The following is a 15997-nucleotide window of genomic DNA, read 5'->3' on the forward strand; positions in this document are numbered from 1 at the left end:
TGTTCAATTGCCTTTGATCGAGAACCCGAGTCCAGCAGAAAACTGTTGTTGTGTGTGTTCAGTCAAACTGCACAATTGCGAAAGCAGCGTGATGATTCTGGCAAAGTCAACTTTCCTTAGGCGAAATAGAAAGGTCTAACCTTGGGACATGCCCACACACACCTGTAATCTGGCATCCGTAGAGCTCAAAGCGCAGGGCAATGCCGTTCCTCCAAGTCTGTGGTCGGATACGAACAAACCGGGCCAGGACTGGCTGCGGGACCCGGTTCAGAACCACCTCGGCTGGGTCTGTGTTGGCGTGGAAAATCTGGGAAAACAAAGACAAATAGAAGACAAAGGTTACTGTCAGAAGGAGATGTGCTGCTTATGCCGGTAAGGTCTTATCTCTCTTTTTCTCACACACACACACACACACACACACACACACACACTACCTCTGGCTCTACACCCACCCACGGTGCACGGTTTCACTTGGCTACACACACACACACACACACACACACACACACACACACACACACACACACACACACACACACACAGTGGCAGGCCGGACAAAGCAGAGACAACCCAAACACGGATCCAATGTCACCAGCCCAGCTGTCGATGTGTTTTGGGGTCAAAGGTTCGGTGCTGGGGAGGCTGGGAAAACCCGACGATGGATGAGGGTTACACACACATACACACACACACACACACACACACACACACACACACACACACACACACACACACACACACACACACCAATTGCCATACACCTACACACCTACACCTCGACGCTGTTGGTCGCAGGAAGCTGTGGGAGACATGACCTGAAACTACCAAACATGATTGGCCGTCGGACGCAGGAAGTCTGTCCAGGTGGGCAGGATGTAAGTGAAATTAACTTCCCAAAGCATCAACATTTACTTCTTCCCTATGAACACTCCCTTCCTTCCATTTGCTCTTAAGCAGCGGGTGGGGCAGCAGGGGTCAGAGGGCAAATGTAACCAGGGTGGTCAAGTTACTTCCTGTTTTGGGCAGAAAAGCATCCCATGATGCTTGAGGGCGTTGGATAGGGACGTTCAATGACAGACATGAGTCTTCCTTTCTTTCGTTTTTTTGTATCACACAAGGTTTCCCAAAACCATAACTCACGGTTTGTAATTATAAATGACTTCCTCTCTTCCTACTCTCTGTCTGTCGTTACCACATCCCTCTGAATACCTACATCTCAACACCGCCGTTTTCTCCTTAATGTTTTCTTCAAGACCGTACCGTTGATATCACTGCACACATCCTCTCTCACCTCCTCTGCCTTTCTTCCTCTTGTTGGTGGCTACAAACTGAAACCACACACACAAAGACACAGGAAACCACAGGAAACCACACAAACACACATACATCCTACACGATCAGATGAGCAGAGGAAGTGTCTTTTAATTGCCTGAGTGACTGTTAAGTGTCATTGACTTGGTCTGTGGTCGACCAGGCCGGCTGATAGGAGAGCCGACAAATATTCTCAAAACCACACTGATGAACATCACGGCCACTACGCACAACGGTAAGATGGTACGACAACTGCTACAAGCAGCTGAATTAAAGATTAAAAGGCATCATCTGTTAAAAAAGATCCCTACATGATTTCTCTTTTACTCCAATCTAAGCACAGGATGATCAAACCAAAGCACGCTCCCTTAGCCTAAAGATTTGATTGTCTTGTTTTGATAGTTGTTTTTCATTATACAGTAAGTGATAAACAGTGGGATTTTAGTTTGAGTTTAAACATATTACTCTGCCATATTGGTGTAAAGTGACCTATTTGTAAAATTCCCTGTCTGGCGCATGCTTCCAAAAAAAATTATATGATATTCCAGAAATTCCATAACCAGTGGGATATATGAGAGATACGACTTCAAAATCCTACTCGAGGGGTTTTATTTGATTTTGGGCATGGCCTGATTTAATCAAGTGGAGCTGACACTGGCAATACAAAGCAGTGTGAGTGTTTGAACAGATAAGCAGCTCTATCGCTGCTGTATCTGCTGCTGGATGAGGATAGACAGCTGTTATGTTTACCTAAGAGGCCAAACAGTGGATGTGGGCTCTTATGGGGGTTATGTAAACACCCACGCATGCTCACACAAAGACGGGCGTATGATAGAGGGCTTGCCTCACATACAGTTCAACCGACCCATCTTTACCGCTCCCAAGATATTCTGACTATGAAACAAAGAGCAGCATGGAGGAAAGACAGAGAGGACAGGAAAAACAAGAAAATGACTGCAGGGAGGAAGAGTCCTCAGAAGAATAGTTAAAAACAGATGAAGAGAGGGGTGGAGGCGGGTAAGAGAGAGAGGTGAAAAAAAAGAAGGTTGAATGGAGGGCAGCAGATATAACTGGAATATGAACAGAGGAATGTGGAAGGAGTGGCGGCGAGTAGGAAGGACAGAACAACGAACACATTCATCACTGAAACAGGAAATCAAAGTATTTATCTCTTAAAGTGCTCATATTATGCTTTTTGGCTTTTTCCCTTTCCTTTATTGTGTTATATATCTTTTTTGTGCACATTATAGGTTTACAAAGTGAAATAGCCCAAAGTCCACCCCAAAGGGACTTACCATCTCCAACAGAAAACACTGTTCATAAACTGCTCCAAACAGCTCTATTGTAGTCCAGCCTTTACTTCTGTGACGAGCGTGCGTCACTTTGTAACATGCGTTATAATGCTCACCTAGCTGCTAGCATGGCACGCCCTCATACACTGCTTCTGACTGGCTAGAAGTCCTTACCTAGGTACTGCGCATGTGCAACTCCCAACAAAGATGGAACAGAAGTGAGCTGTCTCACTCTGTAGCTAAAACAGAGAGCTCAACACCCAGGGTGAAAAGAGGAGCTGCAGCAATGTGCAGTACAACAAAAACATGGTGTTTTTTGAAATGAAACCATGTAAACGTATTCTGATATAACCTCTAAATACAATTATGAACCTGAAAATGAGCATAATATGAGCACTTTAATAAGGCAAAACTCCTGTCCTTCTTTTTGAAATGAATTGCAGACTATTACATCCATTGTGATAAAGAAATTATGTGATCAAAATTTAAAAAAACATGGCATGATTAGGTCCATAAATAATTCAGATATGTCTGTTAAATATTTGCCCACTAAAACTTCCCCGAAATGTCCAATCGTTCGATATGCCCCGCCATGACTAAAAGGCTATTAGCCGGTGCAATATTTCCAGCTGCTTTCCTTTGTTTTCATCTTTGGATAAAAGCAGAGACTATGGCCAACATTACTATTACACCAAAAGAACAATTTATTCAATAACAATTGGCTCTCAAGACGCTCTTTCCATTTTTCTTTTGGATGTGAGAGGAGAGAGAACAAACTAAAGACAGACGAGAGACAAAAACTAAGAGAAGTTGTCAGTTGGCTCTCAGCTACTCTGTCTCCTCCACTTCCTCCCCTACCTGAGAGGTCACTCATTTGACCCCTGAACCCATTACTTCCAAGGTTAAAGGTCAATGGCCTGAGGAAGCAGATGGTTGCTCATTGACCAAATTGTAGATAACGTGGTTACTTTTTGACTAACTGGGAATGTGGCACGAATTGAAATGTATGCTTGTATTGTAGATGGGCAAAGCTGCCAGTCTGCTGTCTGGACCACCTCTGTAATCTGCCCGACGACTAGCATGTTTTTGGTTGTTGATTGTCTATGTGTGTCAATGTGAGCCTTGTCAGTCACGTGACGTGCAGGCGAGGTGGGCTGAATAATTAACGTTGTCATGTTGCGTCTCCGATTGTGGAGGCTCATGAAAATATAACGAGGCCCTGCGCACACACACACACACACACACACACACACACACACACATACACAAAAAGCAGCATGCGGCGGCCAGACTTGTTTGTGTGGACATTGTCGGGACACAGGCACCATGGGTATTTAACTATTGATGACCTCTCCGGAGAACGAGGTCACCGTGAAAGGCGTGTGTAATAGCAAACACCTTTCACAAGATCTAACGCCCTGGACCAGTAAACAGAGTAAAAAAGAAGCTTGTGTGAATCAAAAACAGACTTAATTTCACTGGATTCTTGTTAGAGCTAAGAACATTTGCTCTCTGGAAAACGAGGGGTGGATAGATGTATGCATCATAGCTTGATTCATTTACCATCTCTCCCTTTCTCTCTCAATTCTGTGTTATTGGCACATGTCTCCTTCCTCTGCCACTGTTTTCCTTCAAGCTGATGGCACCACAGGGAGACGCGGCGGGCTCTGCACAAGACATTATTTGTTTCCCAGCCGCTTTTTCATCCCTGTGTTGTTCCCTCGATCCCAGTCTCTTTCTCTGTCCATTACGCTCGTCATCCCTGTCTTCTTGCTCTAGTTATTCCCTCTGTCTCTCTCTTGTTCTCTCTTTCTTTCTTTCTTTCTAGCCATTACCCCCCTCCAACCCTCCATCTTTGCTCCAGACGCTTTCTCCCTCCCTCGTTCTCGCTATGAAGATGTTGACAGTAGGAACTGGTTCCAGCTGGCCGCTCTCCACTACTGGCTCTAAGAGCGAGCGGTGTGTGTGTGTGCATATAAGGTGGAAGCAGTGATCCCTACAAAACCACCTTAGGTCGAAGTCTCCCACCTTGTACCAACGTTACCAGTTGTGTTTGACTCCTATGCAGGAATTATGTTAGTATTTTGCATTAGCTTGAAGAATGAGTCAGTAAAAAACTAAGTGTGTGTCTGTGTGAGGGTGTGTGACAGCGTGATGGAGGAGCAGGCTGAAATGCTGTGTGGGCGTATTTATTTTTTATTTTTTTCCTCTCCCAGGTTACTTTATGTGTGTGTGTGTGTGTTTTTGTGTGTGTGTGTGTGTGTGTGTGTGTGTGTGTGTGCGTGTGTGTGTGTGTGTGTGTGTGTGCGTGTGTGTGTGTGTGTGTGTGTGTGTTAGACAGATTAAGCACAGCCTCACAATGCTTTTCAGTAACACAATGCTTGGTTAGCGCTGGGGCTGATAAGATTTTCCTCACAGATGGATGACAGTGTGTGCCTTTAATGTTAATTTGTTTGGATGCCCACTTGTGTCTATGGTACCGCTGCAAAAAATAATCATTGTGTTTTTGTATCCATGTGCGAGTGTGTGTGTCTGTGAGAGATATGCAATTCCTAAGTGTGCTAGCGTCTCATCAAGTAATGAGGTGCATATGAGAGGAGTGTGATTTAAAATTAACAAGTCACATGGGTGTCAAACTGAAAATGTGTTGGCTTGCAGAAAATCAAACACACACACACACACACACACACACACACACACACACACACACACACACACGCACACACACACACACGCTGGTGTGACTGAGGTTTGCAATCTGCAGTGTTTTTCTCTTCTGACAGCACTTTCATTTCTTTACAAAAAAAGCACCATTTCCCACAATGCCTTTCCTTTTTCAGCTTCTCTCTGCCTCTCTTTCAGTCAAATAATCTTTATTGGCATTTAATCCTTCAGTCTTTGTTAACACAGCAAATAAGAACACATATCTTGACAAGAAATGGCAACGAGCTCTTTCCCCCAATAACGAACACAGTGAGGCTAGAACTGCCAAGCTGGTCCTTTTATTAATGGGTGATTCATATCTGATGCAGACTCACGGCTCAACCTTCCTTAAACACCACCGACACACGCATACACACTCTTCCAAAGGCACATTAACTTCGAGCTCACTGTTAAATGACAATTAGAAGAACCAAATCCCAGTCATTACAGGACTCCCTGACGAGAATTCAGTTTCAACCACTTAAGGGCTCTTTAGGGGGCTTAGGACGGGCTAACTGGGAGTTTGTACGACCAGACTGGTGGATTAGCAGTCACGGAAGATTCAACCGCAGCCCACGGGGACCAGAGGAGAACCTGGCTGACGGGGAGAGTTAGGAGTACAGTAATCTCTTCAGTTTCAGCATTATAAAGTCAGGCCGGGCTCAAATCACGACGGCAAATTATGTGCCATTAGTCAAAGGTGTTATTCCTGAATCCCATCCATCCGTCAGTCTGTGGTCAACAAAAATATAAAGAGAAACTTTTATCCAACGTAATCTCAGATCTCTGTATTATACATCAGAGAATGTGAATGCACAATACATCCTTGTGGATTTTAAGCATATTTCGAGAGCCCTATTGCACAAAAATGTTGTAACTGTCATGTTTTCTTTATGATCATCACGAATAGAAGGTATACTTAATTATTTCATATATTTATTTATTATTGTAATGTTCCATTAGTAAAAGTAGCAGGCTTGATTTTCTGGTTTCAACTTGTTTTTGAGGAAAATTCACAAACCCTTTGGTTGGCTGTTACTCGAGTTGAATGTGTCTGCTATCTTTTATTGATCTTTCATTTTCCTACTGGACTTCTAAAAGCTGAAAACATAACCAATTTTATAGCGACTACTCATACAAGCAGCATCTCTCCCAAATGCACGTTGATGCATCTGTCTGAAAGTGTCTGAACAGTTTTTTTTCTGCTCAGACAGATTAGTGGACTCAGATTACACAGTAGCGCAGACAGGCACACATCATATACATATGCGCCGACATGCACAGATCTCCAGACAGCGAGGATTTTGTGTGTGTGTGTGTGTGTGTGTGGGGGGGGGGGGTCTAATAAATTGCACAGATGTCGATTTTTTAAGTCAAATCCACGTTTTGCTCAATAATCTCCACATCAAATACCCCCGACCAGCTCCACCCAAACCAATCACGGGCACACACAGAAGGGGGCCCCCAGTCAGTGTGGGTAAGTGAGTGTGGATTAACCCTCCATACCTCCCTTCTAGACTTGCCGCTCTCTATTTTGCTGCTTGCAATCCACAGTGACCTTAACCCAGATGTGAGGGACAGAGTTGAAATCCCCTGGAGACAGGCTTACTGTAGCTCACAACAACAACAACAACCTGCACTGTATATACATTCATACACAGGCCTATGTGTGAATGCAGCTCCCCATCCTACACACAAAACACTAAACACCGTCATTTTCACAAATATAATGTTGCTATGAAACCCAAACTTGCTCAGTCCACATCTGGTATGACTTCACAACCCCAGGTGTGTGTGTGTTTATGTGTGCGTGCGCACGTTTGTGTGAGAGAGATGATGAAGCCCAGATAAGGGAACATAGAGGACTCCATGTTCTTGTTTGTCAGCTTCCCCTCCTCTCTCTATCTCTATCTCTTCCTCCCTGCAATTCCCTCTTTCTCAACCTCATGACTGGGTTCATGAATCCGGTTCATAAACAGTCCACAAAGGGTAACGGCTCCTTCAGGAATGTTCCATCTATTGATATGACTCTCGGACGCACACAACAGCCTCTGTTGTTGAAGAACGTATCAGGATGGTGGTATAAAGATTGAAAAAAGGGGGCCTTGTAACTACAACTCCATGCCCTGGATGAGGAAAGTGATATTGATATTGATATGTGCATTTCTTCTGCTAGTTCCTACCTTGTGGTTCTTGCCGTGCCGGTAGACCATCCAGTCCTCCCCGTTGGTGCTGACCTCCAGTTTGAAGGTAGTGACGTAGTAGGACTTCTGCGTCTCCTTGGAAACAGCCCCCTGTGTGGCGATGCCTGTCAAAACCTTGAGGAAGTGCAGGTCAACCTGGAAAAGGAGCAAAAAAAGAAATAATTAAAAAATCTCAATAACCAAATGGAACAGATTAATAGGACGGCGGTGTAGATTGCTGTAGGGATTTATGGTGCTCAGGGCTGATGTAGATAACAGAGACAGACCAGCTGGTGTGTCTATCTATCACACAGACAGCAGGGGATGGACACCGACTGTGGCCTACTGCTGAGGGAGCTTAGGTGGTGGGAGGGTGTGTGTGTGTGTGTGTGTGTGTGTGTGTGTGTTTTTTTTTGCATTGTCGTGTGTATATATGAAGGAAGGCTGGAGGCAAAGATCAATGGCGTAGTGTTGGGATGCATTCCTGAAGAGCGCCTTCATCAATCACGGGCGCCTTGCTGCTCTCCTCTGCGCTCGTGTGTGCGTCTACGTATGCATGTGTACGCGTGGGCCGGTGCGTTTGAGACAGAAAAGATTGAGAGCGCAGAAGCACCTTCTTATCATCAGTTTACAGTTCCTTCCTTTCAGTGTGTGTGTGTCCTGCTGTATGTCCTCACTGTATACGAGATGCTGGTGCTCACTGCATCTTCTCCTCTATACTATAGTATCACAGAGACAAATTCACTACATTTATTGTCCTCAGCGAGTGAAAGTAATGCTGATTCAGATGTCTCACTCCGTGTGGTCTTTTTGTGTGGAATGATTAGAATTTTCAGATCTTTAAAACCGGACCTGTATATACTCCTTGCTGCTGTCCTCTGAAGGCGTCCAGGCGTTGTCGTCGTTGTTGAGGCGGGCCTGGCGTGCCAACCAGCGGTTGTCGTAGAATGTTGTTGATGCGGTGATCTGATCATCGCTGATCTTCCCCGACTCCATACCGAGTGCCATGCTACAGTGGAACGCTGGTGGGGGAGAGAGAGGGGAAGAGGGGAGAATGAGATGGAGAAAGCAGAGCGTTAACTGTCTACTTGTTGACATGACTGTAGAGACGGAAAATAAGCTGTCTGGGAAAAAAAAGGAAAAGAGGAAGGAAGGAAAGTTGAATAGAATGGATAACAGATGCAAGAGCACTGAAAGGGAAGATCTAAGCTGCATATTATAGAGCTTGAAGACAGCGATGAAAAGGTAAATCCAGACAGAGAAAGGGCAAAGGGAGACAGAAAGCAGCCCAACAGGTGAGCAGAGGTAAATTGAGGTGAAGTTAATTTATATTCTGAAAGAAAATAGTATGAGTCTGCTTCTGAGAAATCCTGCTCTCTTAGGAGAGAGCAAAATAGACTGAGATGGGGTGAGAGAGAGCTCTGAGATTTAAATAGCATTAAAATAGGCAAAGCTGAAAAGATCGAGAGGGTAAGAGGAGTAAAAGATGAAGAAAGAAAGAAGAGTGTCAGCAGAGATGACAGAGAAGAAACGGTTGAAAAGGGAGAAGATATAGGTGGTAAGAAAAACAGGTAGACAAACCAACACAGAGAGCATTTGCACGCGCAAACACGCTCTCGCTAAAAAAGTTATCTCGCACTCACAGTCGCTGACTTCTTTGTGCGTCATGTTGTATCGGGCGGAGAAGCCGTCTTTGGCAACAGCCATGTCGGTGTGGAAGGAGAGGGACAGCAGGCCGGAGGACGACTGGATCTCTGGAGGGATCTTTGTCCCACAGTACCGGCCGATCAGAGGAGCCACTGCGGACACACACACATAAATCAAAGTGACGTAAACACGTTGTAGTTTTTGTGGTTCTAAATAGTTTCATTTTCAAGTCATTTTGAGGGTGATATTGCAATAAATTGTAAAACACTAAAACAGGAAGGGGTTTGTGCTTTGATTTAGAAAAGCTGAGTAATATCTGGTTGCTATAAGATGCTACTGTGTACTTTCCATGGAAAATCCAGGAATCCAGCACTGCAAAGACAGGTTTTTAGTGGCCACGCTGCTTCAGTAAGTGTTGTCTAATGAGTCACAGCATGCTTCCACCACATTTCTTCCTCCCATCATTCCTCTCTCTCTCCCTTTTTTCTCCTGTCTATCCCTCCATCTGCCATGTGTGTCTCAGCCAGGGCCCAGCAGGGGGATTGGAATCCCTGCCTTAATGCAAGCTGCACTGCGATCAGCTGCAGACAAACGCACCCACACACACACATGCACGCGCGCGAGTGAGAGAATTACAATAGTCTCAAGAATACCTCCCTAACCAGACCTCCAAAATCTTTACCCTTCCGTTTTGTCTCCTGTCCCTCTTTCATGCCCGAGGACTCGGCTCACTGTAACTGGGTTACACTTTAATTTCCTCCTAATTCTCAACTTTGAATGGTATAAATTGTTTTCAGCTATCAAAGCTCCCAAATTCAAGGCTATAATTGCAATTTTAAATCCACTTGGATCCCTTTTTAGTAACTGCAAATAGAATAATTAGAGCAAATCCTCAGTTCTCTGCTTCACATTTCAAAAAAAGGGGGAAAGAAAGTCAGCAAGAGAGAGGAGGGAAGTTCACCTCTGACCGCTGCTAATGTTTTTTTTTATCAGCACCACAGCGGCTAACATTACCCTATGGCAGTCACTATCAAAGCCCTTGATAATATCCTCAAATGTTTTTTTCCTTGCCACTTCCTGATCTCGGCCGATAGGCCACTTTCGCAATGCTCGGCACCTCCTATTGGATACAAACAGATATTCATCGTAGCCGTCACTCTCACTCGCCCGGGGGAGGAAGGAAGCGCTAGGTGATAAGGAGGGAGGACAGGGAGAATAGGAAGGGGGTGATGAAGGGAGTTATTATGGAGAGGGAAGAGGGGCATGGGAAAGGGCTGCTCCTTAGGGGTGTCGAGGCACTTTCAGCTCCACGTGTGAAATAACGTTTCCTGTATGTAATGTGAAGGAATGTAAAGCAAGGCTGCTTGCATCAAAGAAAGCTATGGCTGCTCAGGAAATTGAAGACTGGTATGCAAATTTCTGTGTGGGAATGCGTGCAAGTCTGTGTGGGTTCTGACTGTGGATACGAATATAGAATGTGTGTGTGTTAACCCCAGAAACATTTCTGTGTGTTTCCATGCACCTTAATAAGTGAGTGAATACGGTGTGTGTTGAGTCAGTATTTGATTTGTGTGCATGTGCCCTCACCTTGTGGCAGGCCATCCCACACGTCCAGCCAATCGTACTTGCAGTCACCCTCTCCCACCAGCAGGGGGTCGTTCTCGAGGTCAAAGGTCAGGAACGTGAGGGTGATGTCCATGTGGGGCGGCGCAATGATCATGTAGGAGCACTCCAGATTATGAGGGTATTTATCCGGGAAGCCCGGGGACTCGATCATGCCGGAGGAGCTGGTGAAATTGCGGAAGCAGAATTCCGACCCTGTGCAGACAAAGGATAAGAGGATATTTAGAAAGGAATAAGCAATCGCTCATATAAGGGGAAACTATGTGCATAAGCAATCGATCACACTCGGATATCTCATCTGACTTGCAGAGGGTGTTTCAGAGAGTCGTTCATCACTGACAGCAAGCTGGAACATACAGTAGCTGTGGTGGTGAGACAACACACAAATACACACACGGTTTTATGATCACTGATGGAGGAGAAATAATAAATGCTCAAGTGGGCGTTGCTGCACGCGATATGAGCAGGCTGATGGTTCTTTTTGTCAGTTGTATGCCAACGTATTTGACACAAAGCACCAACATTTTATACCACTTCTGGGTTCAAAAACAATAAAGATGTGACAAAGATTTAAAGAGGAATCAATTATATTTCCAGAAAAGTAGTAATATTATGTTTGACAGTCTTATTGCGGCCATAAAAGACCCCATACTCATACAATATATAATCGATGATACACACTTATGCAAGGCTAAGAGGGGAGTAGACTGACCCCCTGCTCTATTATACATATATATTCAAAACAAATATTCTCTAACACTCTCTCTTCACCTCCCATTCTCTTTTGCACACACACTCTCACACAACACAAACGTTGTGTAATGGTTCTAAGTGGGCCCTCTGCGGCAGCTCCTCATTATCCATGCAGATTTATGCGCCCTGGGCAGCTCACCTTGAGCGACGGCAGCTGCGTGGCTCAGATCATCTACCCATCAGCCACTGCTACGCTGCCCACTGGGGAGCCTGAGTCACGGCCAAGTGTTTATGGACCGGCACATCAATGAGGGTGGGAGAGAGCTGACGGCCCCACACATGCACAAAATATACAGGGGGCTTCACACAAATGTCACACAATCTCATTCACAAACCGTGGCTATTTTCTCAGTCTGACCATCCGCCTTCTCCGTTTCTATCTTTATATGTAGGCTATAAACAGTCAGGTCTGTTTAGCTGTATGTCTTTCTGTGTCTCTCTATCTATTTTTACGCTTGCCAGGAGGGCAAATACCTTCGTGTGATAATGTTGCTGAGAGACTGCAGGATTTTCACTAAGTCTTTGTTTAACTGCACATGTCAGAAATGCCTTGTTGTGGCCTTTCCAAACCAACTGATGCCACTTAAATCACTGCTCTTCTTGTGGCTATTTATAAGTGCACTTGCAGTGGACGCTGGTTTTCCCAACTTCTTTTCAGTTGATGGACTGATAGACATTACATTACATTTCCCTTTGCCAACTGGCAAGCATATAACTAGCATAAAGAAAAGAGTCTGTGCTTGTAGTATTTTCCCATCATTGAGGGTGTTGGATAGCAGATAGGGAGGCCAGGTTGAAGAGACTCAGGGGGGAAGCTTTCTGGTGTATTTCAAACCAAGGAAAGTGGGAGCACTGCATCATCTCAGAGGAGTGCCAGGCCGCGTTTGATAACCAGATACATATTCACAAAAAGCAGCGTTTAGGAGCACAGACATGTTAACAGCACATTCCTTCTGCAGCATTCCTCCAAGGCACCAGTCCTTATTATCAGACAGCCCTATAAAAGCTGAGGAGTCGACTGGCTGCTCTGGCCCTCCCCTGTCTACACTTGGTTAATGGCAGAGAACTGACCCCAATCAGCACTGAGAGAGAGGGGAAAACTCAGGAGACTGTCTCTGTGTCTCTCTCCCTTTGTTTTTCCTGTTCTCTAACAGCTTCTAGCAGCAGCTTTTTCCCCTCCTAGTTTTTGCTCTATTTTTAATGGCAATTGTCTCACGTGTGTTCCGTGGCTCATGTATGTATTCATGTATTTACAGCGCCCGTGTATGTACCTTTCTGTCGATCGATCTGTTTTGCATACATGGGCATATATTGTGCTGAAGATGTTGACTCAAACGTATGAAATCTTCCCCCACATGTTAAAAGCAGCACTCAACCTGATGTGTTTCGACTCCCACACACACACACACACACACACACACACACACACACACACACACACACACACACACACACACACACACACACACACACACACACACACACACACACACACACACAGCAACATCAAAAACACTGTTGGATTGTCTGCCTTCATGCTAGGAGCCTGGCTGCCTACACAAACAAACACACAAACACACACACACATAGAACTAGGTAAGTTGAAATAAGACGGTAATTTACAGCAAGTTACTGGTGATATCTCCCAATCCCCTCAACTACTGACCTCACCTCTCTGTGGTTAGTGTGTTGTTGTGTGCGTCTACAGTTACTGTGTATGACTGAACAGCATAAATTAGAGTAAACAATGCTTTGAATCTATTAAAGCAGTAAGAATCTTTTGCTGCTGGCATGTTTGTTTCTCTGTATGAGTCTGTGTGTGTCTGAAGGTGTGTGTGATGGCTTCACAGTAGGTGTGAGACCCAGTAACACACTGGCCTTGTTTCTTACTGGGTCACAGTGCAGCAGTCTGAAGTCCTACTGCAGAGAACTTCAATCTGAGCACAGCTTGACTCCATCGCCTCCAAACACACCACTCTATGTCTTTTACACACACACACACAAAATAGTCGCTTTACACACTCTGTGCTGCCACGTGCCAACACTGTGCGCTTGCGTGCTCATATATTTGCGTGTGTAGCAGTGTATGCATGAGTACCTTTCTCTTTTCGTAGACGCTCATTAGTTCACAGTATATGAACATGCCAAAAACAAGTCCCCGTTACTACCTCCCTCCGTCAACCCTCAACCCATGTCTTATACACACACACACACACACACACACACACACACACACACATACACACGTACACACTTTTGCACATGCTTGCCTTATGCAGGGCCCTGGTTGGTGCTTGCATCGCACCATGAGCTGCCATTTGGCAAGAGCTGTCTGCTGGCAAAAGAGGGGGAGGTCATGGTGTGAGTGTGTATGTGTGTCCGTGGCGCAGGGGGGCCGAGAGGGTGAGTTGCTGGGTAGAAACCACTCGACTCTTGCACATGAGTGCCTGATGTAGTAGCAGCTCCACATGTTGTGTCAGGGCAACCCCCTTCCCTCCTCCTCTCTTCTTCTCTCATCCTTTCCTTCGTTTCCTGTCTTCTCAGCAGCGACACGCGGGGTCTGTGTTCATTCACTCTTTTAACTCTCTGTCTCGTCTGCCGCCGCCTCGCTCGTCCTGTCCCCGGCATGCAACTCTCGCTGAGGGCTCACCTCTGCGCACAGTGTCTGCCACACATCAAACCTGCCTCACTCTATACCCTCTACCTGCCTGTCTCCGTCTGACATGCATCTACTTCTCAGAAACACGCAGATCTCTCATGTAACCCCGCTGGAGCTCAGTTCTGGCTTTCATTGAAGAAAAATCTCTCCTGAGGCATCGAAGGAGGGGTGTGTGCATGCGTGCGTGAATTTGTGGCGGAAGGGGCATGCTACACAAAGGGGTTGGGGTGGAAAAACCACAATAACAACAACAACAACATTGCAAACAAGAAGAAAACCCAAGAAAAGAGAAACAAGGGTCTTGGCGTGCCACGGCTCAACACTTTTATGGACCCAGAGAGACATCAGTCTGAAGCAGCTTTATATAGAAAGGAATGCTCCTTCTAAGTCACGTATCACACTGATGCCTCTGTTGTGGAACGGAATGCCATTCTCAAGTTTCTTTTTAAATATTGAGCATGAAAAAAAAAAAAGCCAGAAAGTCTCCTGCTGTTTGTGATCAAAGTGTTTGTGCAGCTCTTGATTTCCTTATTCATGCCATTTGCAGATCATGTCTTATTATTTCATTTTGCGACACGTTCTCTTCATCACTGATCAGTTTTAAACACTCTTTGCGCTCATCCAATTTATTTATTCATGAATTTAATTTACCATTGCTAGTTAATTACTTGAGGGTAATTCCAGCGTTGGGATGAATCGGGTGTTTCAGGAATAAAACACCACATGGCAATTATCCATATAGTAACAGCCATCACTGACGCAAGGGTTGCCATCCAATAAATGCGATAGCATCAGAAATACACACAGGGCCAATGTTGTGACTGTCACTTGGTCGGGGGTCCTGCCTTCAGGCGGCGCTCCCGCCGCGACCCCACAGATGCCACGGCAGTGGTCACGGAGGGGACCCAACACCCTGGGGTGCTCCCTGTCTTAACTCGGGATTGGCTGCGACGTTATCTGCCCATGCCGCGCTAGTGGTGGGCTTTGGGGAACTGGGAAAAATGGGGCTTTACTGGCAAGTCTTCCCCCTGTAGCCGTGGTAACAGCGTCGTCATGACTGCGTGCATGTGAAAGTGTATGAGGGATGGATGGGGGCGTGGGGGGGTGGGGTGGTAGTCGGGGCTGAATAAAGGGTTAAGCACGCATGAGTAGGAGAAAAGTAGGGCATAACAATAATGGGGAGGAGCAGAGTCGTGCACTTTCACTGTACAGCAGGATTAAGGCATACGTGTGCTGTATGTGTGTGCGAGTGTGTATGGGGGGGGCTGGGTGGGTGGATGTTGTTTTGGGGCAAACGCTCACCCTGGGGAGGTGTTCTGAAGGGGTGGAGGGGTATCAGGATGAATGTAGAGTCAAAGGTCGACTCCTGCTCCTCCTTGCTGGAAATAATTAGATTTCACTGTACTGTACCCCATTACACACGCACGCACGCACACACACACGCACGCGCACACACACACAGTGCGTCTCACTATCTTTGTGGGGACCCGTCATTAACATAATGCATTCCCTAGCCCCTTACCCTAACCTTAACCATCACAACTAAATGGCTAACCTTAACCCTTACCCTCACCCTAACCATAACCTAATTCTAAAATCAAGTCTTAACACTCAAACAGCCCTTTAACCTTGTGGGGTCCAGCATTTTGGCCCCACAAAGCTGTCGGGACCCCACAAATATACTGGACTCCCGGTTTTTGGACCCCACGAATATAGTTAAACAAGAACACACACACACACACACACACACACACACACACACACACACGCACAATGCTGCAAAGACAATCAGCTGGTAACTCACTGGAACATAAATCTTTTAGCTG

General features: G+C 45.7%; 1 protein-coding gene across 2 annotated transcripts in view; it reads right to left on the reverse strand.

Annotated features, from left to right (window-relative positions):
- Positions 1 to 15997, reverse strand: part of nrp2a (neuropilin 2a) — a 60591-nt gene that overhangs the window by 22234 nt on the left and 22360 nt on the right. For both annotated transcript variants that reach the window (XM_031291844.2, XM_031291845.2), the window contains exons 4-8: positions 10724 to 10954; positions 9133 to 9288; positions 8342 to 8511; positions 7490 to 7645; positions 163 to 307 (exon numbers count right to left, since the gene is read on the reverse strand). In XM_031291844.2, the coding sequence (XP_031147704.1) occupies positions 163 to 307; positions 7490 to 7645; positions 8342 to 8511; positions 9133 to 9288; positions 10724 to 10954 (858 nt within the window). The remainder of the gene's footprint in view (positions 1 to 162; positions 308 to 7489; positions 7646 to 8341; positions 8512 to 9132; positions 9289 to 10723; positions 10955 to 15997) is intronic.

Source organism: Sander lucioperca, chromosome 24 (genome assembly GCF_008315115.2).
Source record: "Sander lucioperca isolate FBNREF2018 chromosome 24, SLUC_FBN_1.2, whole genome shotgun sequence".
In the NCBI taxonomy this organism is placed as follows: domain Eukaryota; kingdom Metazoa; phylum Chordata; class Actinopteri; order Perciformes; family Percidae; genus Sander; species Sander lucioperca.